General features: G+C 39.1%; 1 protein-coding gene across 2 annotated transcripts; it reads right to left on the bottom strand.

Annotated features, from left to right (window-relative positions):
* Window positions 1–243: 243 nt before the first annotated feature.
* On the bottom strand, window positions 244–22,294 carry PABPC1 (poly(A) binding protein cytoplasmic 1). Of its 2 annotated transcripts, none has more exons than XM_006029275.2 (15): window positions 22,060–22,294; window positions 15,118–15,311; window positions 14,898–15,013; window positions 12,888–13,018; window positions 10,223–10,317; window positions 7,693–7,830; window positions 7,506–7,601; window positions 6,282–6,554; window positions 5,896–5,986; window positions 5,350–5,460; window positions 3,829–3,983; window positions 3,162–3,246; window positions 2,364–2,494; window positions 1,876–1,971; window positions 244–683 (listed from the first exon to the last, which is right to left on the bottom strand). In XM_006029275.2, the coding sequence occupies exons 1-14, from the start codon at window positions 22,250–22,252 to the stop codon at window positions 1,879–1,881; spliced, it is 1,902 nt and encodes a 633-aa protein (XP_006029337.1). In that variant the 5' UTR covers window positions 22,253–22,294; the 3' UTR covers window positions 244–683; window positions 1,876–1,878. The 2 variants fall into 2 exon arrangements, with proteins under 2 accessions (XP_006029337.1, XP_006029338.1); XM_006029276.2 differs by having other exon boundaries at window positions 12,879–13,018.
* Between the last annotated feature and the right edge of the window lie 6 nt (window positions 22,295–22,300).

Genomic DNA, 22,300 nt, shown 5'->3' on the forward strand with positions numbered 1-22,300 from the left:
TTATAGTAAAGTGAGCATGAAGCCACAAAAGTCACACTATTAAGAATTTAAAACTAAGAAAGAGTAGATCCAACTGCTCATTTCACGTTTGTTAACACTGAAGTTTATATATCGGAGAAAGATGACCAAATACAGGTTAATCTTAGCCAGAAACTGCACAGAGAGTAGATATCCACTTCTAGAATTATACCACTAGTGTGAAGCACACCAACATTAAAGAAGAAAGAAATTATGAAAAGTAAGTCAGTGTTTAAGGAATTTTTATTAAAGCAAGAATTTTATAATCCAAATTACGTTTCTTTGCTCAGCTATCAATTCCACTGTCAACTAAAACAGTGGTGATATTCTGAGCTTTTCCACAGTAAAGAATTACAAAATTAAAGAAAGGAATGCTTTAAATTTTGTACTGTGCTGAAAATTCTTTTCCCCCGGGTTTATAAAACATTAATTTGTATTTTTTATTTTACTATTTTTTTTAAATTTTAAATCAATAGGTAATCTAGGACTAGCATTAGTTTTGCTAGTCCTGGCATTTGCTCTGTACATAAGCTTCCAAGTTTCCTTTCTTTTTTTTATTTATTTTATATTTTGCAATGTTTTTTCTCAATATTTAATAGTTTTTCCATGTTTAGATTATTTTTTCTTCAGTGAAGCGAAGTTCTAGTTTGTAGTCCCAGATCTTTCTGCAAATAAAAACAATATTACTAGCTTTTAAATGTGAAAACGTAACTTGCATTTTTTTATATCCCTTCTATGGCATCAGTTAATATCCTGAAGGCTTCTAGGCACTGAATTGTACCACCATAACCAGTTTGATTCCAACTCCTTCCTATTTTATACAGCAGGCCACAGTCTCCTGAGACCATTATAACCAGGAAATCACAGCAATGGAGAAAGCTTACTAACAATTCCCGAATACAAAGTACTTAAAATATTGTAGGGCTATACAAATCAACATAGCCAGTTCAGGCTGTAAGCTGCAGTGTTGGCAGAAGTACTATGCCATTCATAGTCACAGAAGAAAAACTGATATCTAAATGACAGCAATAACTGAGTACCAAGTTGGACTAACTAGTAATAATGAAAAAAGACCAACGGTGCAAACATTTCCAGCAGAGCTCCAAGTCATAGATTCATAGACTGTAGAGTCGGAAGGGACCCCGAAGGATCACTGTGTCCGATCTCCTGCCCCCGACAGGAAAAAGACCAAGATCAGACGACCCTACCCAGGTGCCTATCTAGCCTCCTCTTGACGACCTCCAAGTTAGGTGATAGTACCACCTCTCTTGGCAGCCCATTCCAGATTCTGGCCACTGTGAAAAATTTCTTCCTAATGTCTAACCTGAATCTACTCTCCACTAGTTTGTACACATTACTCCTACTTACTCCAAGGGGTGCCCTGGTAAATAGTGCATCTCCAACTCTCTGTTGTCCTCCCTTAATAAATTTATAGGCTGCTACAAGGGCTCCCCTCAGCTGTCTCTTGTGAAGGCTGAAGAGATCCAGATCCTTCAACCTCCCCTCGTAGAGTCTTGTACAGAGGCCACTAATCATACAAGTGGCCCTCCTCTGGACCCTCTCCAGATTCTCCACATCCTTCTTGAAGTGCGGCGCCCAGAACTGGACACAGTACTCCAACTGCGGCCTGACCAGTGCCGCACAGAGGGGGAGCATCACCTCCCTCAATCTGTTGGTCATGCATCTGCTAATGCATGATAAGTTGCGACTGGCTTTATTACACTGCTGGCTCATGTTTAACTAAATTCACCCAATTTAAGTGAGGGCAAACTTTCTAGGAATATTACCAAATTATGCATCCTTGTTGCTACTACATTTGACAAAAAGTTACAAGAATTTATTTTGCAAGGAACTCACATATTAAACACTTGGAACCCCAGCAGGGTTGTTAACTGCTTTCTGAGCAGCCTCTTTAGCTTGGTGGGCTTGTAGTACAGCTACAGCTTCATCAACCTGATAGAATCAAACAGTCATTAGTCAAAGACCATGCTTTAATCATTTCAATACATTTACACCAGGGGTGTCAATCTCAACCTGCCCCCGTAGGCCATATCTGAACTGCTAGGTTTCCAATGGGTGGAGCCAGCAGCAGCATCCATGCATGCAGTGGGCCAAGCTGCCACAGGGTAAATGGAGACAAGGGTGAGTAGGGCTGTGTTGGCAAATACTTTTGCTCATCACCCTGCTGCCAGGGGCTTTGTACAAACCCTATGAGGTTTTGTAGCGGGCCCTGCCCCTCAAATTTCCTGACCTACAGGGAACAACTTTGTGGGCTGTAGGTTTGTCACATCCAAGTCAGACGAGACAGCAGCTAAATCGCACACAAACGCAAAATGTCAACTTACCTTCGAACGAAGAGACTCAGGAGACTCGAGCATATGGAGGAGCTCAGAGTTGTCAATCTCCAACAACATGCCGGTGATTTTACCCGCCAGAGTAGGGTGCATGGATTGAATAAGTGGAAACAGCCGTTCACCTAGAAAATATTAAAACTTTGCAGTTGACCATAAATATTAGTCTATCCCAGCACTAAACACAGCTCTAAAATTTGTTACACTATCTCTGAAGATTTGAATAAATTCTTCAAAAGCATTACGTTTCCAAATGTTCTCGAACACTCAATATACTGAAAAAACCTCCAAACAAACCTTTCTAAACACAACTGTATAAAAACCAAGTAGCTGTTGATGCAATCAGCAACTAAGCTTACATAAAGTGAAGTCAAGGACTCAAAAGAGTGTTTTCAGGAAAAGAGTGGCCTTCTGACACCTTAAATTACATTGGCCTCAGTCCTTTAGCATAGTGAAATACACCGAAATAAAATTATGGCTTGGGTATAAATGTTGTCAACTGTCTTATCTTAACCTCCTTTGTCTCGCTCTTGCTAATCAATACCACTTTTCCAGGCAACAAGGTACCCTCCTGTAGCTGCTCCTGTTGGAAGATAAACTGAGGGTTGCTAGTCAACCGCCACAAGGTGAAAGACAGCAAATAATTCCTTTGTTTTAATGATTAGTCATGCTACATTTTCTTATGTAATTTCAAAACACTTTTGCAACTGATCAGAAGTGCACAGTTTTAGAAGAGCGAAAGGATATTTAATTTCTACTATAGGGCAGCCAGGTGAGATAGTATATACATACCTAACATCTGCTTTTGTTCTTGTGGAGGAGCAGAAGCCAACATGGAAGCAGTCAATGGTTCCTGACCTTGCACATGGACAGCAGGCTGCAAGTGAATGTATACCACTGTACTTTAATGTTAAGAATCTAACACAACTATCTACAACTTAAAATGTGCAATTTTTATACCTCAACAACCTAGTCATATTTTTGACAGGTAAGCTGACATAATTATAGGGGAAAACCATGTCCAAGTCATTATGCTGGTGAGAGATGAGTGATATTGGAGGCTCATTAGTGCTTAGTCAACTCACTGAGGATCATAAGTTATATAAGGGAAAAACAGGCTGACGGTTAAATCACCATGCACAGAATATCTTCCCCCAAGTACGCTTGAAATATATTTTAAACCTCAAGTTTACAGCCCTGGTTGCTACAATCAGGTGGCAAATTCTGGATTATTGGGTGCAATTTATCCAGCAAAGCCACATCAACAGGAAGACGTAACAGCAGAATAAATAGCAAGCTGTTCCCAACGTATTTTAGACTCATGAAAATATGGCCCAGTAAGGCAACCTGCGACTTTAATGACCCAGTGATGAGAGCAACGCCTTAATTATGATAAAGATTTGGAAGAAAAGCTTGACACAGCAAAAATATTACTTGGCTCCCATAAAAGACTACATACCTGCTGCATAGCAACCTGTGGCTGTGTGTTAAGATGTTGCTGAGGGTTACGAACACCAGCAGCATACTTGTACTGTGGAACTGTGCGCACAGCAGGAGTGGCTGCAGTAGCTGCTGCTGCAGGACGCGGACCCATCGTCTGTGTTGATGTATTAGCTGGAAAGATGGCATGATTTTATATCTAAACAATTCCATTTCTATAAAGCTTACACTTTATGCAAGTTGTTTAAATGGGCACAGAATTGGGACAGTATTGAATACTGGTTTTACTATTACTACAATTCACAGGAACTTAGTTAAAAGTGTGGCAGTAAAAGTCACCTGCAAGTTCAAAACCAAGCCTGTCAAGTATTAATTTTACCATAATTTTGCTTTCAACTTGTTTTTGTTATACACAATGAAAAATACTGGTTACAGAAATGCGCACTTGAATTTTATTTCACTACCACCACCACAACTTCACTGGTTTCCACATTCTGCACTTGCTGGTGCTAGGTATGCATGTTGTACACGTGATGACAGCTGAACACAAAGTGAGGCCACAACAACGTGTTAACAGCTAAGAACGCAGTCTTTCCCAGTACAGCAAAAGCTGTTATCCGGCACCCATGGGAAATGGGGGGTGCCAGATAACAAAATATAACTGAGGCCTGAACAGGCGTTTTTGCCTGTTTGGGCTGCTGCCTCTCCCGCCATGTCCAGGGCATTGCTGCCCCTCCTGCCGCATCACTGCCCCTCCCTTGGGCCGTGAGCAGGCTGCTTTGCCCTGGGCCGTGAGGGGTCGGCACTTCCAGTTTCGCTTTTACCTTACAAGCTGGCATGCCGGTTAATAGAGCATGCCGACTTGCGAGGTGCCAGATAACACAGCTTTTACCGCATTATTTTCTAGGTGACCTACTGCAGCAACTACCATGTGCATATTACAGATTCAAGCAGGAGGACAAGGCTGTCCATGCAACTCTTTAAACAAGTGGTCCTTATTATGAAAGTGCACAGAATAAATTAATGGTGTAAAAAAACTTGGGGATTAAATAATTAAGACTACATAAGGATTGACTAAAGAAACAGAAAACATAAGTTAAGAGTGGAAAGAAATATATAGCCTCTCCTAGATATTACAGGTCAGCCTCAATAGTGTGGTCTTGACAGGGGTACATTCAAGAACAAGAGCAGATAACAAATCACTCATTACTTCTTCATTAGTAGGGGGAGACACAGTTAAAGTATGACATGAATTACAGCCATAAGAAAAGAAACAGGATCAAAGAGAGCAGAAGTCACCTAAATCACCTAATCCATCCTGGATATTGTTGAAGCATAACTGTATTGTGGTCATTAGAAAACCAGAAAAGGGAGAAAAGCACCATTAGCTAGCTTCAAACAATCTTTTGAAAGCTTATTCAAGTGCTAGCAAAAACTCTGCAAGTGTGACAACTGAGTTATACACCTAACTGAAGAGGGATTCTGGTGTAGTACTACAGAGGAATGGACACTTAAAAAAAAAAAACACCCTGAAACTCACCAACACGTTGTGCTGACATGACTCGTGGAACTTGTGAAGAAGCTGGTCTCATGGTACTAAATGGTGGTCTGGGAGCTGCTGGGCGGATAGCACCAGGCATGTTCTGGAAAGCTGTATGTAAAACATTAATATTTTGATTGCATTATAGATAGCTTAGTGACAAGGAAAGGTTATTCTTTTCCCTTGTAGTGATTTTATGCCATTACCCACAATATTCCAGGTAAAGGAATGGAGAAATTAATTTCTTTGGGAATTGATATTCAATCCTGAGACAATTTAGGGCAAAACTGGTAAGCAGATTTTGCTGGGTTTAATGACAGCAATTTAGCTTGCAAATTATTATAAACAAGAGAAGGATCTTAAATTATCACTAACATGCAGTGAAATACAAACAAGACCTACAACTAGTGTACAATTTTTCTACCCACTACGTGTCATGAACAATACATATGTCCAAATTAGCACCATCTAGATAACTCTTCACTAGAGCAAAGTATTCCAATTAACTCTCCCTTATTCAGAAGAACAACAGAGGAAGCTACTTACGATGAGGTCTGGCACCCTGAGCAGTCCAGCGAGGACTTGGTCTGAGTTGAGCAAGTTGGCTAGTAGGATAGTATGCAGCACGGTTCTGGGTCTGTCAAGAAATATAAATTAAAGTATCTGCTTCATTCTTGTATACCCAAGTACTTTCTACGAACCTTCTTATGTTTCAGAAAAATCTGATCTCAAGTTTATTCAGTATGAGCCAGAAGCACTTTAAAATATATCACTGAGCTTGCTTTTAAAAATCTTCACAGGCTGCATTTAGTCCAGCACCAAACACTACTTTTTATGCATTTAAACACAACACTGCATGTATTCCATTTAGTTACATTTACTGCTGAATCTAAGCAGAATCTACACACTGTGAAGAACATTTGTATACATACCTGTGGGATAGCTGCCATGAAATAACCTGAAGGAGGTGCTGGTTGGTAGGGGTTGATTACAGGATTGGGTACTGCTCTTACACTTGCCATTCTCTGCATATACTGGTTGGTGAGATGAGCCTGGCGTTCCTCTTTACGTTGAGCTAGAGCTACATATAATGGCTTAGTGGCCACAATTCTGCCATTCATTTCTGTGACAGCTTTGGTGGCTTCTTCTGGTGAAGAAAAGCATACAAACCCAAACCCTTTGCTGCGGCCACCTTCCATCATGACCTGCCAAAACAACGTGCAGTTTTAAAACAAACTTGGGGCAGGAAACATCATTTGGTAATGACATCACCTAGATTCAAAGTACATAAATAATATTTTGCATATCTGCAAGGACAGACCATCTAAAACGTACTTCTTAAATTCTGAGATGCAAGAATAAACTCAATGACAATACTACCTTCTGCTAAGGAAATAGCGTCCCATCCCAGTTTAGTGCAACTAAACCATTTCAATTTTTTGATCTAACCTAGTTTTAAGACAAAGTCAGATCATCAACTTCAACCTTATATGGAGGAACACCCAATTAAAAGTTATTTTGATCATCACTGCCGAATATAATGGCTCTGCCAGCTTCCATACCCAAACTGAAAACAGCAAAAAATAATGTATTCATTTTCAGCCAGCTGGTTCATCTAATAACAAGCCAGTTTTCCAGCAATTCAAGTGAAATCAGTCTTATTAGATGGTAACAGTAAAAAAAACATCATTACATGGAATTTTCTTTTAAAATTAAATGTCCTGTCAATATCTGGACAGGCTGATTTCTGAACCTTTTGTGGTTGATTGGTGCGTTTTATTATCCATGATGCACAAAAAACCAAGTAAATGGCAGTGCATGCAGAGGTTCATAAATATGAATGTAATACACCAGAGGTTTATGTCCGTATTACTTTTTTAAAGTACCCTGAAAAGAAGTGCATGTACCATAAACTATTTAAACTGCTATTATAACATAACATCCAGAAAATTATATGAATGCATTAAAAAAACTATGTTAACTAATTTTACCAATGCCAATACTCATATTTAATGATAGCAGTATTTATGGGCTGTTAAGCCATATCTCCACTTCTTACGCTTGCCAGCTGAAGAACTGAATCCCACCATCTCCTCTTGGTTGACACATCCCAACTTTTCTTGCTACAAATATAGTAGTTCCAAAGTTTACTCTACCTTTGCACTCGTGATTGTGCCAAATGGAGAAAATTCTTTTCGTAGACGCTCGTCATCAATCCCATCATCAAGATTTTTCACATAAAGGTTTACTCCCTTAAAAAAAAAAAATATTCTAAAAGTAGGCAAACTAGCTGAGTTAAAAAGATTATGTAAAATAAGCTTGTGTATTCAATTTAAAAATAACCTGATATCTGGTGATCCTGTCCTGCTTCATTTGCTCAAATTTGCGCTTGAGCTCTGTTTGCCTTTCCACTTTTTTCTGGGCCCGGCCAACATAGATTTGCTTTCCATTGAGTTCTTTCCCATTCATCTCATCCACAGCCTTCAAAAATTAAAAACAAAGGGTTGCTAACACTCTCTCTGTTGCTAATGAATAAAGTTTAAATGCATATAAATAAAGCCACCAACAAAAAAAGCTAAAGAAAGCTCGAATATGGGTAGAATCAAAGCCACCCTCAAAACTTTCAGAACCATATTTTATTAAACTTTCTAAGATGTTCTTTGATCAACATATGGGTTATTTATTTAGCAAATGCAAATCCACGGAGCCAAGCGATAGCCTCCTCATTAACTGAGTTCAAAGTTATTAAACCGTTTCTTAGTTTGTAGAGAGGACACTCCTCAATGTGCAACATTGTTTGCATCTCTCCACAAGACCACAATGGGTTAAGCACTGAGGCCCCAACAGCAGAGGTGCTTGGCCTGTCCTGAACCTGTTTAGAGACCACTCTTGCCGCATTAATTAAAAACCAGGAAGTTGACTAGTGGGGTTTGTCACAAAAAACTAGTTTGTGACTTCCCATGTTTCCCATTCCTTGATCCAAAAGGCATCTGCAGACAGATCCTGATCTGGGAGGTTGCTCCATAAGGGGCGTCACAAGGAAAGGGGGGGCCTTGGGTGAATTAAACATATCATTGTAAAGTGGTAGGTGAGATACAGCATGAATAGTTTCAACCAGCTTTCAAGTCATCATCAACATATGGGTTAAAGAAAAATTATAAGGAAACAGAAATTCAGAACTCTATTCTTGTAAAATGTAGTATATTCAAAAGAACACTAACGGTATCCAGAAGAAGCCATGTCTTTAGCCCTTTTTGAAAAAAAATCACTGCATGCAAAGAAAAGCAAACTAAAGGGAGATTATGGGTTTAAGTATCAACAGCTTAAGTCTTATCTTTCCATGTCAAAAACAACAGCTAGCATTACCGTAGTTTGAAAATTTGGGAAAAAAATCCTCCTCTTGCCCCCCATTTGATATCAAGTAGATTTGATGGCACATAGTACAATACATTCCCCTTATTTCTCCTCTCTCTCAGACAAAGCAGAAAATTACTTGGAAGTCTGAGAAACGGACTGTAAAACCACAAAAAACAAGGGCATTCAGAGGTGCAGGTAACAAAATATTGTTTTCAAAACTGTAAACAATGAGTTTACTGAGTCTCCCTTACAAGCAGCCTCTAGCACAGGCACATTCCACAAATTAAAAAAACAAATTTACTGGATTACACTTTCACAAGTTAGAGCTATTTTATACTCATTTACCCAATATCCTGAAATCTCTTGCCTATTATGCAGATACACTATATATGAAAGAACCACATTCCACAAGCGTTTACACCTAAAACAGCAGCAGACAAATAACTGAACTAGGACTACATAGAAATCAAAACGTTCTAGGCTTAAAAAGCGAAGATTTATTCTAATCTATTGGCTATATGTTTTTTATTGGTGACAACTGAGGGAAAGCACATTTTGTTTGTTGTTTTGATTTGTTCTTTTCTGCTTAGTTTGTCTTCTTAATGCAAGGCACTTATTGCCACTAAACCAATGCATCAAAATCACCCAGGCCAAAAATGGAAACTGTGAAGCATGCTGCCCTCTCAGACAAATACTCATGTAAAGGGCAAGGTTACAAAGTTACTCTTCAGAGTAAAAGCCACATTACAAAGTTGGTATTGCTGTCATATTTTCATATCCAGTGTACACAAATTTACAATCTATGGGGCCCCGTCTAACTTCCAACACTGCGGGGTCCATCAGAGATTATTTTTTTCACCTTGCACATCAACAGTAATAGAGCCTACATAAGATCAAATTATGCCCTGTTTATTAGGTACAGCTGTGAACTGCAACTGTAGTTCAAAGAACTGCTGAAATGAACAGAGAATGGAGCTTTGAGGTCACTTGTCATAGCTGTGCTGGTTCTACAAAGCAAAAAGAAATTAAATACCACAAATCTTTTTTGTCATTAAAACAATCAAATAAGACTGTGTATATACCAGGAGATGTTTTTCTTGAGAAACTACCATTCTAAATTATCTTCAAAGCACAATGCTTTTCTCTGCCCACCTGTCAGAGCTCCATATGGCTCTTAAGTATACTGATATATCTGCTACATTTATGGCCAGTGTGTCAGTTCAAGATCAGCTGAACTGGCAGAATCAGCTATTTTAGCAATCTTCTTGAACTTTCCCATGTAGAAGTGTGCACTTGACTTCAGACCATTATTCCAAGTGAGAAAAAGAATGCTACATGAAGATGCACTATATCTGCTGATTCCCAACATGCTTTTGTATGAAGCTCAAACATAATCCTTGTTGAATATGGAAATCTCCACAGAATGCAAAACTATTAATATCCAAGACTCAAAAAATTATCTGCCTCCCAAAATGATATATTAAAAGGAAAAAAAAAAGCCCCTGCTCAAACTTACTTTCTGGGCATCTTCATGTCTTTCAAAACTAACAAAGCCAAAGCCTTTGGATTTTCCACTCTCATCGGTCATAACTTTCACACTTAAGGCAGGCCCTGAAAAAAACCCAAAAAGCGCACAATATTTATTCTGTACATAGATTTAGTCTTCTGTTTGGAAGTCTTAGTGCTACCTGAAAGAAGTCATTATTATGAAAACTCCAGTAGTAGCATTATTTCCTAGTTAATACCATGGGATGTTACAAAATACACTCTCCAGTTGAAGTTCTATATTTTCCATAAAAAGCTATTTTAACTAAATTATTTTTACTTTTAGAATACAGGTTTCTTAGATATTTATTATTATAAAGAAAAATAGCTTGTTCCCAAAGAATTTACTTTTTTTTTTTTTTTATTAGCTTGCATTCAAATATAGCATGTATTTCATCAGTGATATTCCAAAAATCAAGTAGTTTTTAAATGTACTGGTTCCTCCCTTAAAGGATACTGGAGCATCTCTACAGTTCTCAGGATCAGAACCTATAACCAACTTCTGGGATGATTTACAGAGATGCCTGATGATGCAGAAGTGCCCCCCAGAATGTTCTTTTAATGTTTACATTTCAGTGCTTGCCCCCTCACCCTACACCTGATTGGCGGAGGAGCCCTGCTGGCTGGACCATTTGCAGCTGTTTTAAATATGTTGTAGGTGTCACATTCCCGGTGATCAGTGGCAAACAGCCTGGCTGCAGGGCCCCTCCACCAATCAGGTGGAGGAGGGCAAGCATTCCAACACAATTTAGAGATCCCTATGCATGGGTCCTTAATTCATGGTTTACTGATACCCAACATATTGCATGCAAGACTAATTTCCTGCAACTATAAGGAATGTGAACAGTTAAAATGAAGCTGACAATTACAGCAAAATTTTGTCAGCAGCATGTTACTGCCTCAGAATTGCTGCCCAAGGGCCAGTAAAGGTTTGGGTTTAGTTAAAAAAAAAGATTCTTGGCTAAAATTTTCCAAATACAGGTGCCTAACATTAAATGTAATACTTGAAGTAGCCCCATTTCCTATGGAAATGGACTGGAGCTCTGCATTTCTGCAAATAAATGACTTAATACTGAAACCAATCTTTACTTGACTGAAGATGGCAGTTAAATTTAACATGAAAAAATATTTTATAAAGAATTTAACTGATAATACTCTAAGAATTTACTAACTTAAATGGTGTTTTACTTTATTTCCACAATATATTTGTACCAGAAACTGATTTAGTAACACCCCATCATGGCTGCCTGATCCTTCCCATCAAAGCAACTGAAAGTCAAAAACTGAAATTTTCCTCACTAAGTTGCTGCCTCATTTTGACCCATTCAGCTAAAATGGGTCAACCATTTGAGAGAATGAGGTTAAAATAAAATACACTGTCTTGGCCACATTAAAAACTTCTGGCAAGCTTTCCAGTGAAACTCTCTAGAGCCCCATTCTTTGCAGCAAGGATTCGAGATGTTGCAAAGTCACAGTTTGTGTGAAGGATGCATCTCCTCCCCCCACCAGGCTTACAAAATACATCCAAATCTGTTTAAAGATACAGGCCTGAAGGGAAAAAAAAAAAAAACGTTCACACAGGCTCCCTAACACATCTCAGAAATCAAATTTCTGAAAGCGTTCACCTACAATACACATGCTCCAGCCTAGGGCCAAGCAGGTGCTTGTAAAGTCAGTTGTAGGCTGCTATGCCTTGTCCATGTTCAGGCAACTGAGAGACTATTTCCTGGCTCTCAGGTCTCTAAAACACTCCTGCTGGACTCCAGCAAATGTGGAAAAGGTAGTGGCTAATTCAAATGTAAAGGGAACAAGAGCTATAATATGTAACCAATTTAGACCAGAAAGAGCAGGAGTCAAGCTAAGACTGGAAGGAAGAGCAAGGAAATGGCAACTGACAGAGCAATGAGGTATACTGGTAGTCAGAAAGACAGGGTGGTACACAATCTGTAGTAAATGGAGAACTGTGAATAGAAAAGAAAGAGAACTGGAACAAAGGTAGGGTGAGAGGGGCTAGGACAACAGGTGTCACACTTAGGAGAAATAAGCAGGAGAGTCTGTGCCCACTATAGTACAATGTCTTCCAAAGCCTGTAGTTCACCTTTTCAAAGTGACAACATGCGTATGCACTATGAACTACTGTCTGAAGGCGTTGTTCCTCCTGTATGACATATAGCATTAATAGCACATAGTGATCCATATAAAACAGAACTAGAATTTCAAGTTTTGGATACTTGGCTCTGTCCCTTATAAGGATTGCCAGATGTTTTCTTCTGTAATTAGTAGTTGTAGTTTAATAATACAGCATAATAGAATATAGGTTAATAGAGTGCATTTGGTATATTTAAGGTTTTAACATTGCTCACTAAAAGCAATACACCATATGAATTACTAAGCAATAGAGCACCGATACAGATCTGAAACCATAAGTAAGTAGCATTGGTAATAAAGATAGAACTTGACATTTGTCACTGATATTGCTGATAAAGTTTTACACATTTCCATATTTAATTCAGCAGGCAAACAACTTGAGAAGAACTCATAGATATGCCATGCAAACAAGGGAAATGCAAAAAATCCATCAAGACTGCCTATATATAAAATTTATCATGAAAGTTTTAAGACATTACCAAACTTGCCAAAGAGTTCCTTAAGTCTTTCGTCATCCATGTCTTCTCCAAAATTTTTGATGTAAACATTAGTAAATTCCTTAGCTCTAGCTCCAAGTTCTGCCTCACGTTCTTTACGAGATTTAAACCTTCCAACAAATCTAGTTTCAGGAAAACAAATAAATCTTTATGTAAAAGAAATCTTTGTGTATTCAAGATTTTACCTCTATCATATAAACCAAAACTGTGCCAGAGAAATATTTGATTATGATTTTTTCTTAAGTGCAGTCCTTCTCAATACACAATAATAAGCAAGAAACTCCCAGATGAAAGATATAACTTTATTAGAAAAACAATTACTCTGTCCCTGGCTATCTTGATCTATTTATCACAGTTACTATGATAAACAACCCTGCTAGCAGCTTGATGAGGTTTTAATTTTTTGTTGGTCAAGTTTAACTTTTCCTCACAAGTAATCAACTGGGAAAGTCTTGGATGACTGTTACAACAGTCTAACTTCAGCATTTTGTGCTGTACTGACATGGTCTGTAGCCTTAAAACATTGTTTCCATATCGTTTCTCTAAAAGTCCATCCTACCACTCATAAACAAAAGCTGCCAGGACAGGGTTTGTTTTTACACGTCAACAGCCAATACCACAATACAGTCAGTCATTACTGTCAAGGGAGGAATGTGCTCTTTCAGGAGAGCCTTCTCTACCCCAAGGAACCATTTTGGTTTGGTAACTACTCACAAAGCTGTATTTGTGACTCTACTAAATTTTAGCTATCCGATTTTGTTTAAAGCTGAGTAACCTGCAAAGCTGTCCCAGTGGATACAACACAGATGTGTAAAGTGACTCCACATATTTTGGTAAAGGTTGATGACTTGACCTCATGTGTAGTTATATCTGGATATTAATATTGATGATGCAAAGTACTGCAACAATCTACACTGTAAGATCAACTGTTTAATCCACTTTAAAAGCTGCAGCTTAAAACAGAATTTTGAAGAAAACAGTTTTTATGGTGGACTAAACCAAGTTAAAATTAAAGGCGTTCAAGCTAATAATTACTAGCGGAACTGTTAGGCTAGTTAAAGTGTAGTAGAGAAGGAACTGCTATTAAGAAAAAACCACCACAGCATATCTATCTATTAAATGGTTCAATTAAAAAAAAAAAACCATAGTACAAAACTATTTGAGAAGTCGTACATAGCCTTTTCTACAGAGAGAGAGATACATGCCTCTATAGGATAGAGCCTCCCTCGGTGCTACACTCCTCTTCTTCTATGCAAAAAATTTAGATGTTAACAGGAAAAGAAAAGCTGCCCAGGAGAGTACTGTCGATGCTGATTTTCTATTATCCATATTTTTCCAAGACACCGCTCCTCTTCTCTAACCCAAAGATTATTACAGTCATGCTTGTTGGACACGTTGGTTTTTAGAAGTAAACTGGTAAGAACACCCTAACGTTTAAGCATCATTTGCAATACCATTCAGTTTCCATTAGCCTAGGAAGCAAGAACCCAAGGGTCAAATGAGAACTTTTCCTACATCTTGAATGCAGATTCCAATAGTTTAAACTGTTCTTCACTGATGCAAGCACAAGTGTCTGGTGGATTTAAAATGTTTATCCAATATATACCAGCAACAGTTTAAAAGCACCCTAAGTGGAAAATAATTATTTGCAGCATATAAATAAAAACAAATAAAACTGAATATATCATAAACAAAAGGAAGCAAGGAACACTGTTTACATCCCAATTCTCAATACCCTAGCTACAATATCATCTCAAAACACAAAACTAAAGCTGATTTTCTTGTTAAGATTCCATTTTATCCACATTTTTCATATTCTTCTTGCCATCAGTATATGTAATCAACATCTTAAAGTACTATATCAATACATTTTTTAATTAATCCCTTTAAAATAAGCAACATATTTTGAATTATTTGCCTTTTCTAGGTGTACATCACGGTCCCAATGCAGACTGAATTTCAGTCTGTCAAGAAGCCTCAAATATCTATTTATGTACTTACACTTTGCGGTCGTTAAGCAGCATACCATTCATTTTTTCAATAGCTCTTTCAGCAGCTTCTTGTGTCTCAAAATGTACAAATCCATAGCCCTTAGATCCATTTTCATCACAAACCACCTATTAAAGAAGAGAGTCTGTTGTAATGCTTGTGAAATAGCTCAACTGTGGTTTTGCTGTTTCTGACATCACATCATTGTGCACACCATTGATTTGCCACTTACCTTACAAGAGAGGATGTTTCCAAAAGCAGAAAATGTATCATACAAAGCTTTATTATCAATGGATTTATCCAAGTTTTTGATGAAAATGTTTCCAACACCACTTTTGCGCAAAGATGGATCACGCTGAGACCACATAATGCGCACTGGCTTGCCCTTAATGACATCAAAGTTCATGGTATCCAAAGCTCGTTCAGCTGGAAAAAGACATACTAATGTTAGTGAGAAGTGCTAAGTTATTATCTTAATAGACATAATAATCCTACTTTAAAAGTTTATTAATCCTTTCTATAATTTAATCCAGTAGAAATTTATCCCATTCTCACCCACCACTAAAATATAACTTAAATATTGCAACAACAAAAAAAGTATGGATATTAAAATTAAATTTTAAGTTTCCTCTATTTTAACTCCATTTTGCCAGAGAAGACATACAAATTGGCTGGTTGAATGGCAGAACTCTCTCTGCTCCAGGAACAATCATATTCAGAATATGGAAGAAAGAATATATCAATGGGTGACACGTATGGTCAAGTCTATGCTAGAGAAGGTTTGGCCACTGTAGTAGAAGTTGGCAATGTTTTTGGCCAGAGTGCCAAGAACACTGCGACTGTGATCCATGCCCTTGGCTTGGTGCACCAGGGGCAGATGGTGGGGGAGATGCAAGAGCCCTGATACTTGTCGTTGGCAGTGGGTGCATACACGCATCCAGTAGAATGGGGGCAGGGGGGTGTTGCACTGCCCCGGCCCCTTTCCCGCCCAAGGCACATGTGCACCCACTGCTGCCAGAGCCCGGCTGGGGGCTCTGGATCCCTGGCGCTGGCTGCACACACACCCAAGATACATGTGCAGCTGATGCTGCGACATAGCCGGTGCTGGGTTCTAGACCCTGATGCAGCTATTTGCAGCCTCCTGGCTTCCTTGCACCCAGCCCAGCTGCAGTGTGCTGAGCAAAACAGCTTCACATGCCATGCTCTGGCATGTGTGCTGGGGGTGCCCACCCCTGCACTATAGCTATGCCAGCAAACCCTAACGTAGATACAGTTTATATAAATCAAAACAAAGACAAAAACAAAACCTTTGCTGGGATAAGATTATGCCATTTGCCTGAACAAAACAACTTGTCTAACTGAAGCACTTATATGCTACTATAATGTCTTCTACTGGCAAAAGCCCTTGTGTAAAGTATCACCAAAACCAAAACATTTATATCATATCCCTATATTGAAAAACTGTCCAGTGCAGGCCAAGACAGTTTTGTTTCTGCAGCAGTTTCATGCACCCTCTGAGTGACAAAATAGGTACTTGTAATGGCCTTGCAGGGGACTGAGTAGTGAGAATGTAAAAGTAACACTACTTCTAGTATTGCAGTAACTTAGCAACAGATTTTGCATGTTGCAAAGCTTTAATTTATTAGCACAGATTTTTGTGCTTCTAAAATATTGGTTTTGACTGAAAAGTTTGTGTCTTCTACAATTCCAAGCATAAACTGTTCCTATAGTTTCTGGAAAACATCTGAGCTGCATTAAGTGGCAAATGAAATGCACTATTTTACAAGGGTGGTTAAAAACTAGTCTATTCAGAACTTCATGACTAGCTTTTTTCAAAGAAAACTTGGAATTTGATTTCTAGAAAAATCTCTACTTAAAAACAGACACACAAGAAATGTTCTTCAGTTTCCATAGCATAACACTCCACAGTAGTAACATGGCAAGACATAACAGGCATATAGGTAGCAAGTCACGGAGAATGTGTTTAAGCAAGGAATAGGCAAGGTTCCGAGTTACGGTGGATATAGACTTATGGTCTTCTGGACTAGTTTCACATCCATGTCTATATGTGTCTGGAGAGGCAGATTAAACACTGTTAAATGTCTGAAACCACACCTAGAGGACACCATAAATTACGCTATTTACATGCAGAACAGAACATGACAAAAGCAAAAGCAAAGATGAAGAGCTTTTGATACAAATGCATAACTATACCAAGTTATTTCTCAGTCCTAAACTACTGTTTGCTTCCAGCACCAAAGTCACATCAAGCTTCTCCTTTTAACCTATGAACCCTTACACACCTTAACATTTTTTCAAAGCATTCTTTACTGCCACTGTCATGCACAAAGATAACAGGACTTACTAATGAACCAAATTTAGTCAATATATTATAACCAAATGGTTACAGTTTGTTTTCACAACAAAAAAAGAAAAAGTTTCAATCATCTCAAGTGGTATACTGAGAAAATGTTAATCGAAAACCAGGAACATACTGACAGGCCAGTTTTTTAAAAACCAAACCCTGTACCTGCTGACCATTTTTTTTTTTTTTTTAAACAGAAAGAAGAATCAACTAGATTAAAAAAAAAAAAATCACATTTATTGTCAACTACTTAATAAAAATAAGTTTCATCTGGAAAACCTAACAAAATGAATACTGCTAATATCCTGAGCATTTTTATACTGCTGACTTTAGCCAAGTAGTTAAGATTTTTCTGACCTTAAAAACTTTGTTTTTAACAATTTTGTAATAAAATGAAAGGGAGAAAGTAGATATCCACCCCACAAAGGGCCTGGGCATGAAAACATTCATTATTAAACAAACTACCATTACAGCTAGAGATTAAGACTTCCTCCCTATATGCCCTTCAAGAGTCACACTTAGCTGGCCATTTTCCACCAGGAAGCAAGACCCCTCAATGACTACGTGATCCAAAGTAGACTATGCTCTGTTGTAACGTGAAGTGGTCAAACTGAAGAAAGACATGTGCCTAGATATGAAGTTCAAGAGGTGAAAGGCACTGTCAAAAAAAGCCCTTCAGGGTCACCATTTTGGCATGGCCCAGCACAAAGAACCTGACCAGGCTGATGACACTTTCCTCAGCTGTTTGGTAGAGGACAGAGAAAGCTTACATGCAGGAGAAATCCACGTCCCATGCACCAAAGATAACGGGGGAAGGCGGCAAGTGGCTGCAGCCAGGGCAGTCAAGGGAGGTATGTGAGTTTTCTTCACCTCCTTCTCACAGAAGGGGCAGGCCACTGATGCCTCTGGGCTACATGGTGGACAAAGGTGCCAGTGGTCAGGTTACCACGATATAAATAAAATGTTTATACCCTGGCTCTTATCCTTCTTTCTATTCTGTTTTCAGATTTCATGTGAACCTTGAGGTGTCTTTATACAGAAAATGTATTGTACCCTAGAAATAACTAGTATTATTTTCCTTTCATATACACCAATTGTGTGTGCACATTGCACTTACTATAAAAGGGTTGAGGAGAATAGACAAATTCAGTCAGTGGCCTCCCCCAAGAGTCTAAAAGTCCAATGTTACCATCCAATAATTGATGGCCAAATGAAAATAGTGACAGGAATCAATATAGTTCTTACTGGATCAGTGTTTAAATAGCTACCATAAACCAAAGGAAATTAAAATTTGGATAAATTAGTTTGGATGCTTATCTTGCTGGAATCCTTTGACCCTAGCTGACTTCCTGCCCCTGAGGCAGAGGGCTGGACTTGATGCTCTTCAAGGTCCCTTCCAGCCCTAACATCTATGAAATCTAAAACTGCTTAGTAATTGTAGCAAACCAAAAATAATTTCACGACTCCAAGGAGCAGACATGAGATTTGTTTTCTTCTTTTCTTCAGCATTTTTTATGCCTCAATTCCCCAAACATACCAAAACAACCCCTGACCCATTCCTCCTAGGAAGTGTCCACACTGGCCTTTACAAGCATGCTACATACCTCAAGATAACAGCATTCATTGAAGTTAAAATGGTGCAAATTCCTTGCACGTAAAATACAAGTGCTTTTGCCCATCATACACCTGGTCTGCAGAGCCAACACTAGAATCTCAAGCCCTCTCCCCTTCAGACATTTTTGATGCACAGTTTAAATTAATTGCAATTAAAAAAAATAAACCAATGAACGTTTAACACTTTTTTCACCTGTGAAACCACTTGGTTTAAATGGAAACCAAAAACACTACAATCAAACTAGGTATCAATCAGTGACCCACCTTGCTTTGCATCTTAAATGCAGCTAGCAAAACTGACAGCCTTGAATACATCATTTTAACTTGTTTTCCATAAAGGACTGCACCTTTGTTTTCGAGACAATAACATTCAGTAGTTAACTTATTACCAAATGGCCACACCTACTAAGTTTACCCATGTTATACATTTGCTGATTCTGCTTAAGCTTCTATTGAATGAGTCACCAGTTCCCATTTTAGTTGCAAGTGAGCTGGACAGTCAACTTCATAACTGACTGTACTGTATTATACATACAGGTAACATGAAATACACCCCCCCCTCTTTTTTTTCCTAAAGGTAAAAAGAAAGTTGAAGGATGTATATACAGAAGTGTCTACTTATATGAAAAACTTCTGTGGAACATAATCAATCTATAAATCTCCTTGGCAAAAAAACCTGACAACAAAACCACCTGTATTTGTTCAAAATTGTTTAATTTATACTGATCAGACAACAAGACAACCTGGTTTGTCATCCTTGACAACACTGACTCAATCATCAGGCAAGGTGTGGAAATACTTGCATACTTTAGGAAGCTGTCATCAAGCTTAATTAGTGTTTAGAAAGAGCTCTGAGATTTCTGGTTTGTAGGTGCTCTATGCATGAAACTAGACTTTAAAGAATACCATTCTAAAAACCCTGACTAATCACTAGCTGTTAATGAAACAAATATGACAAGATTTTAAAATGTAGTTAAGTTAAAATGAGAAAGGCCTGCCACTCGGAATTAAAATAAATAAATAAATAAATAAAAACTAATACTGAAGTAGGAGTCAAGAATGGCATCTGTGCCTCAATTTTAGGTCTGTAAACGGAGTTATTATCTACAAAATTCTTCTACAAATATCACTTTTGGCAGTATTTGCAAATACATTGAATTTTTATTTTAAAGTTACCAGATACGGTTTAAGGATATTTTAAGCACTCTACTGATGGGGGAATAGAACAGTAGAGAAAGATTAGAACTGTCATTTGTGCATTTAATATATTTTTAATTTTTTTTCACTGTTCTGGCTGGAAGGTGTTTTTAACCAACATAATTGCACTACTAAACAAAAACTAAATACAGTAAATATGCAGGGACTTCATATCCCCCAAAAGCCTCAAAGTAATTCCAATTCTTAAAACAATACAATATAGGTTATCCACCTCTAAAATGTCAAAAGGGCAGCTGTTGACAAGAACAAACAGCTTTGCATTAAGAAAACATCCAACTGAAACTGGAGTGTTAGCTACACTCCCCAGTTAAATATCCACCACAATCCTGTCCCAAAAGTGATAGGATCATCCACTTTAAAATACTAGGCCACTATTTCAGTTCTAGATCAGAGAAGAGTGGTGTTTGAAACACGTCCAACTTCTGCCCCAATATTATTATCAGAAGCACGGTTTGTTTGGAACTATCTTTTTTTGGACTAACAATTTTCTTTTAGTTGGGAAAGAACTTAGATAAGCTTTCAGGTAAAAAAGTGCCCTTCCTCAGGTCTGGAAAAACAAGCAGATACAGCCTAGAAAGACCAAGGAAAATAATGACTTGTCCTTAACTCCATTTAATGTAAATAAAAACAGTCATCTGAAGAAATGGACCTGTGAAGCAAAGAGAAGTTACCAGAAGCAGTTACAAGCTAAATAAAGGGCAGTTGAAATAAACTTATTTATGTAAAAGAACAGGACCATTCATAAGACCTTACTAATTTGTGATATTGTCCAATACACCAAGAATTATTTTGACTCAACACCTTTTTTTTTTTCCTTCTAAGATTTGACTACAGTGTAACTCTCAATGAAGTGAGCTTGAGTTCATGAAAATTCAATAATCTTAATGTTAGGTGCATATCTACCCTCAGTGTAGCCTCTTTTAAAAGAAGAGGTGGTCCCGAAAGTCTTGCATTTGTTAGAAGCTTAACATTTAAGCCCTCACATTCTGTGTACTAGTTAAATAAAATTAAAAGCTCCCTGATGTAGGAGAAAATTGAGAAGAGACTAAAAGGGCTGTAGCTACGATCTAGTAAATGTAGTTGCTGGTGAATTTTATTACATACCTATAAATGCCAATACAGCCAAAAGAACTCTGATCTGTACTGTGCAGACAGTAAAACAAGCGTAAATTCTAGCTTAATTTCAGCATAAAAGCTTATACTGAAATTCAGCTAATCCAAGTGTCAGAATTTGGAGCCAAGTGTCTCCATTCTTAATTTTTTCCCAAAACATAACCACAGATGGTTAGCCCTTTCCCAGATCAGCTGTTTCCCAAACCCCGCTTTAGCTGAGCTCTGAAGTTTGCACAGGAGATTTGAAACTTAAAAGGGAGTCGTCCAGACACCACGTCCTCTGAAAGAAAATCCTGCCTGGCATATTTCCGCCGCAACTCCTATTTACAGGTCACTTACAAACCCATGGGGAAAAAATTAGTTCCTGATGCGACATAACCTGACCACAATGCAATGACACGAACTTTTGTGGATGCTGTAAGAGCCCATTATTGAGCAATTCACCAGGAGGACTAAGCACAGTGTCACAATGCTGCCCCGGAGATGAGGCACAAACCCGGTACCTAAATCACCGCAGCAGGAAGGTCCTGCCTAACAGGCTTGGGAGCTGGTGATGCCCGGACTTCCAAGGGTGGCGCTCTCCAGGCCTCCTTCCTCCCCGCACCCCCCAGGCTGCTCACAGCAGTGGCGTCTTCCCGCGAGCCCAGTGCGGGGACCCCGTTGGGGCCGAGTCCGGCCTCGACCTCTCGCTTTCGATTCCCGGCGAGCGCATGAGGAAGCGCCTTCCCCCCCCACCCCCCGCGCCACGAGGCGCAGCAGCCCCAGGCCGCGTGGGGCCGGCCCAGAAACCCAGCCCCGGCCGGGCCCTGCAGCAGGCCGGAGCCGTGGCGGGGGAGGGGAACATGGCTCCCGCCCGGCGCTCACCGTCGGCGGGCTGCTGGAAGTTGACGTAGGCGTAGCCCAGGGAGCGGCGGGTGATCATGTCCCGGCAGACGCGGATGGACAGGATGGGCCCGGCGGGGCTGAACTTCTCGTACAGCATGGCCTCGGTGACGTCGGGGTGCAGGTCCCCCACGTAGAGCGAGGCCATGGGGTAGCTGGGCGCGCTGGGGTTCATGCTGCCGCCGGCTCCCGCACCAAGGGCTGCGCTCCGGCGGGGGGGGGC

The sequence above is a fragment of the Alligator sinensis genome, unplaced genomic scaffold (genome assembly GCF_000455745.1).
Source record: "Alligator sinensis unplaced genomic scaffold, ASM45574v1 scaffold974_2, whole genome shotgun sequence".
NCBI lineage: Eukaryota > Metazoa > Chordata > Crocodylia > Alligatoridae > Alligator > Alligator sinensis.

Coding starts and splice junctions, on each gene's coding strand:
- PABPC1 (XM_006029276.2), bottom strand. CDS start 22,252: ATGAACCCCAGCGCGCCCAGCTACCCCATGGCCTCGCTCTACGTGGGG. Junction 5,461..5,895: donor TCAGGGTGCCAGACCTCATC/GTAAGTAGCTTC, acceptor TTTTACATACAG/CTTTCCAGAACATGCCTGGT. Junction 3,984..5,349: donor CATGTCAGCACAACGTGTTG/GTGAGTTTCAGG, acceptor CCATCTTTCCAG/CTAATACATCAACACAGACG.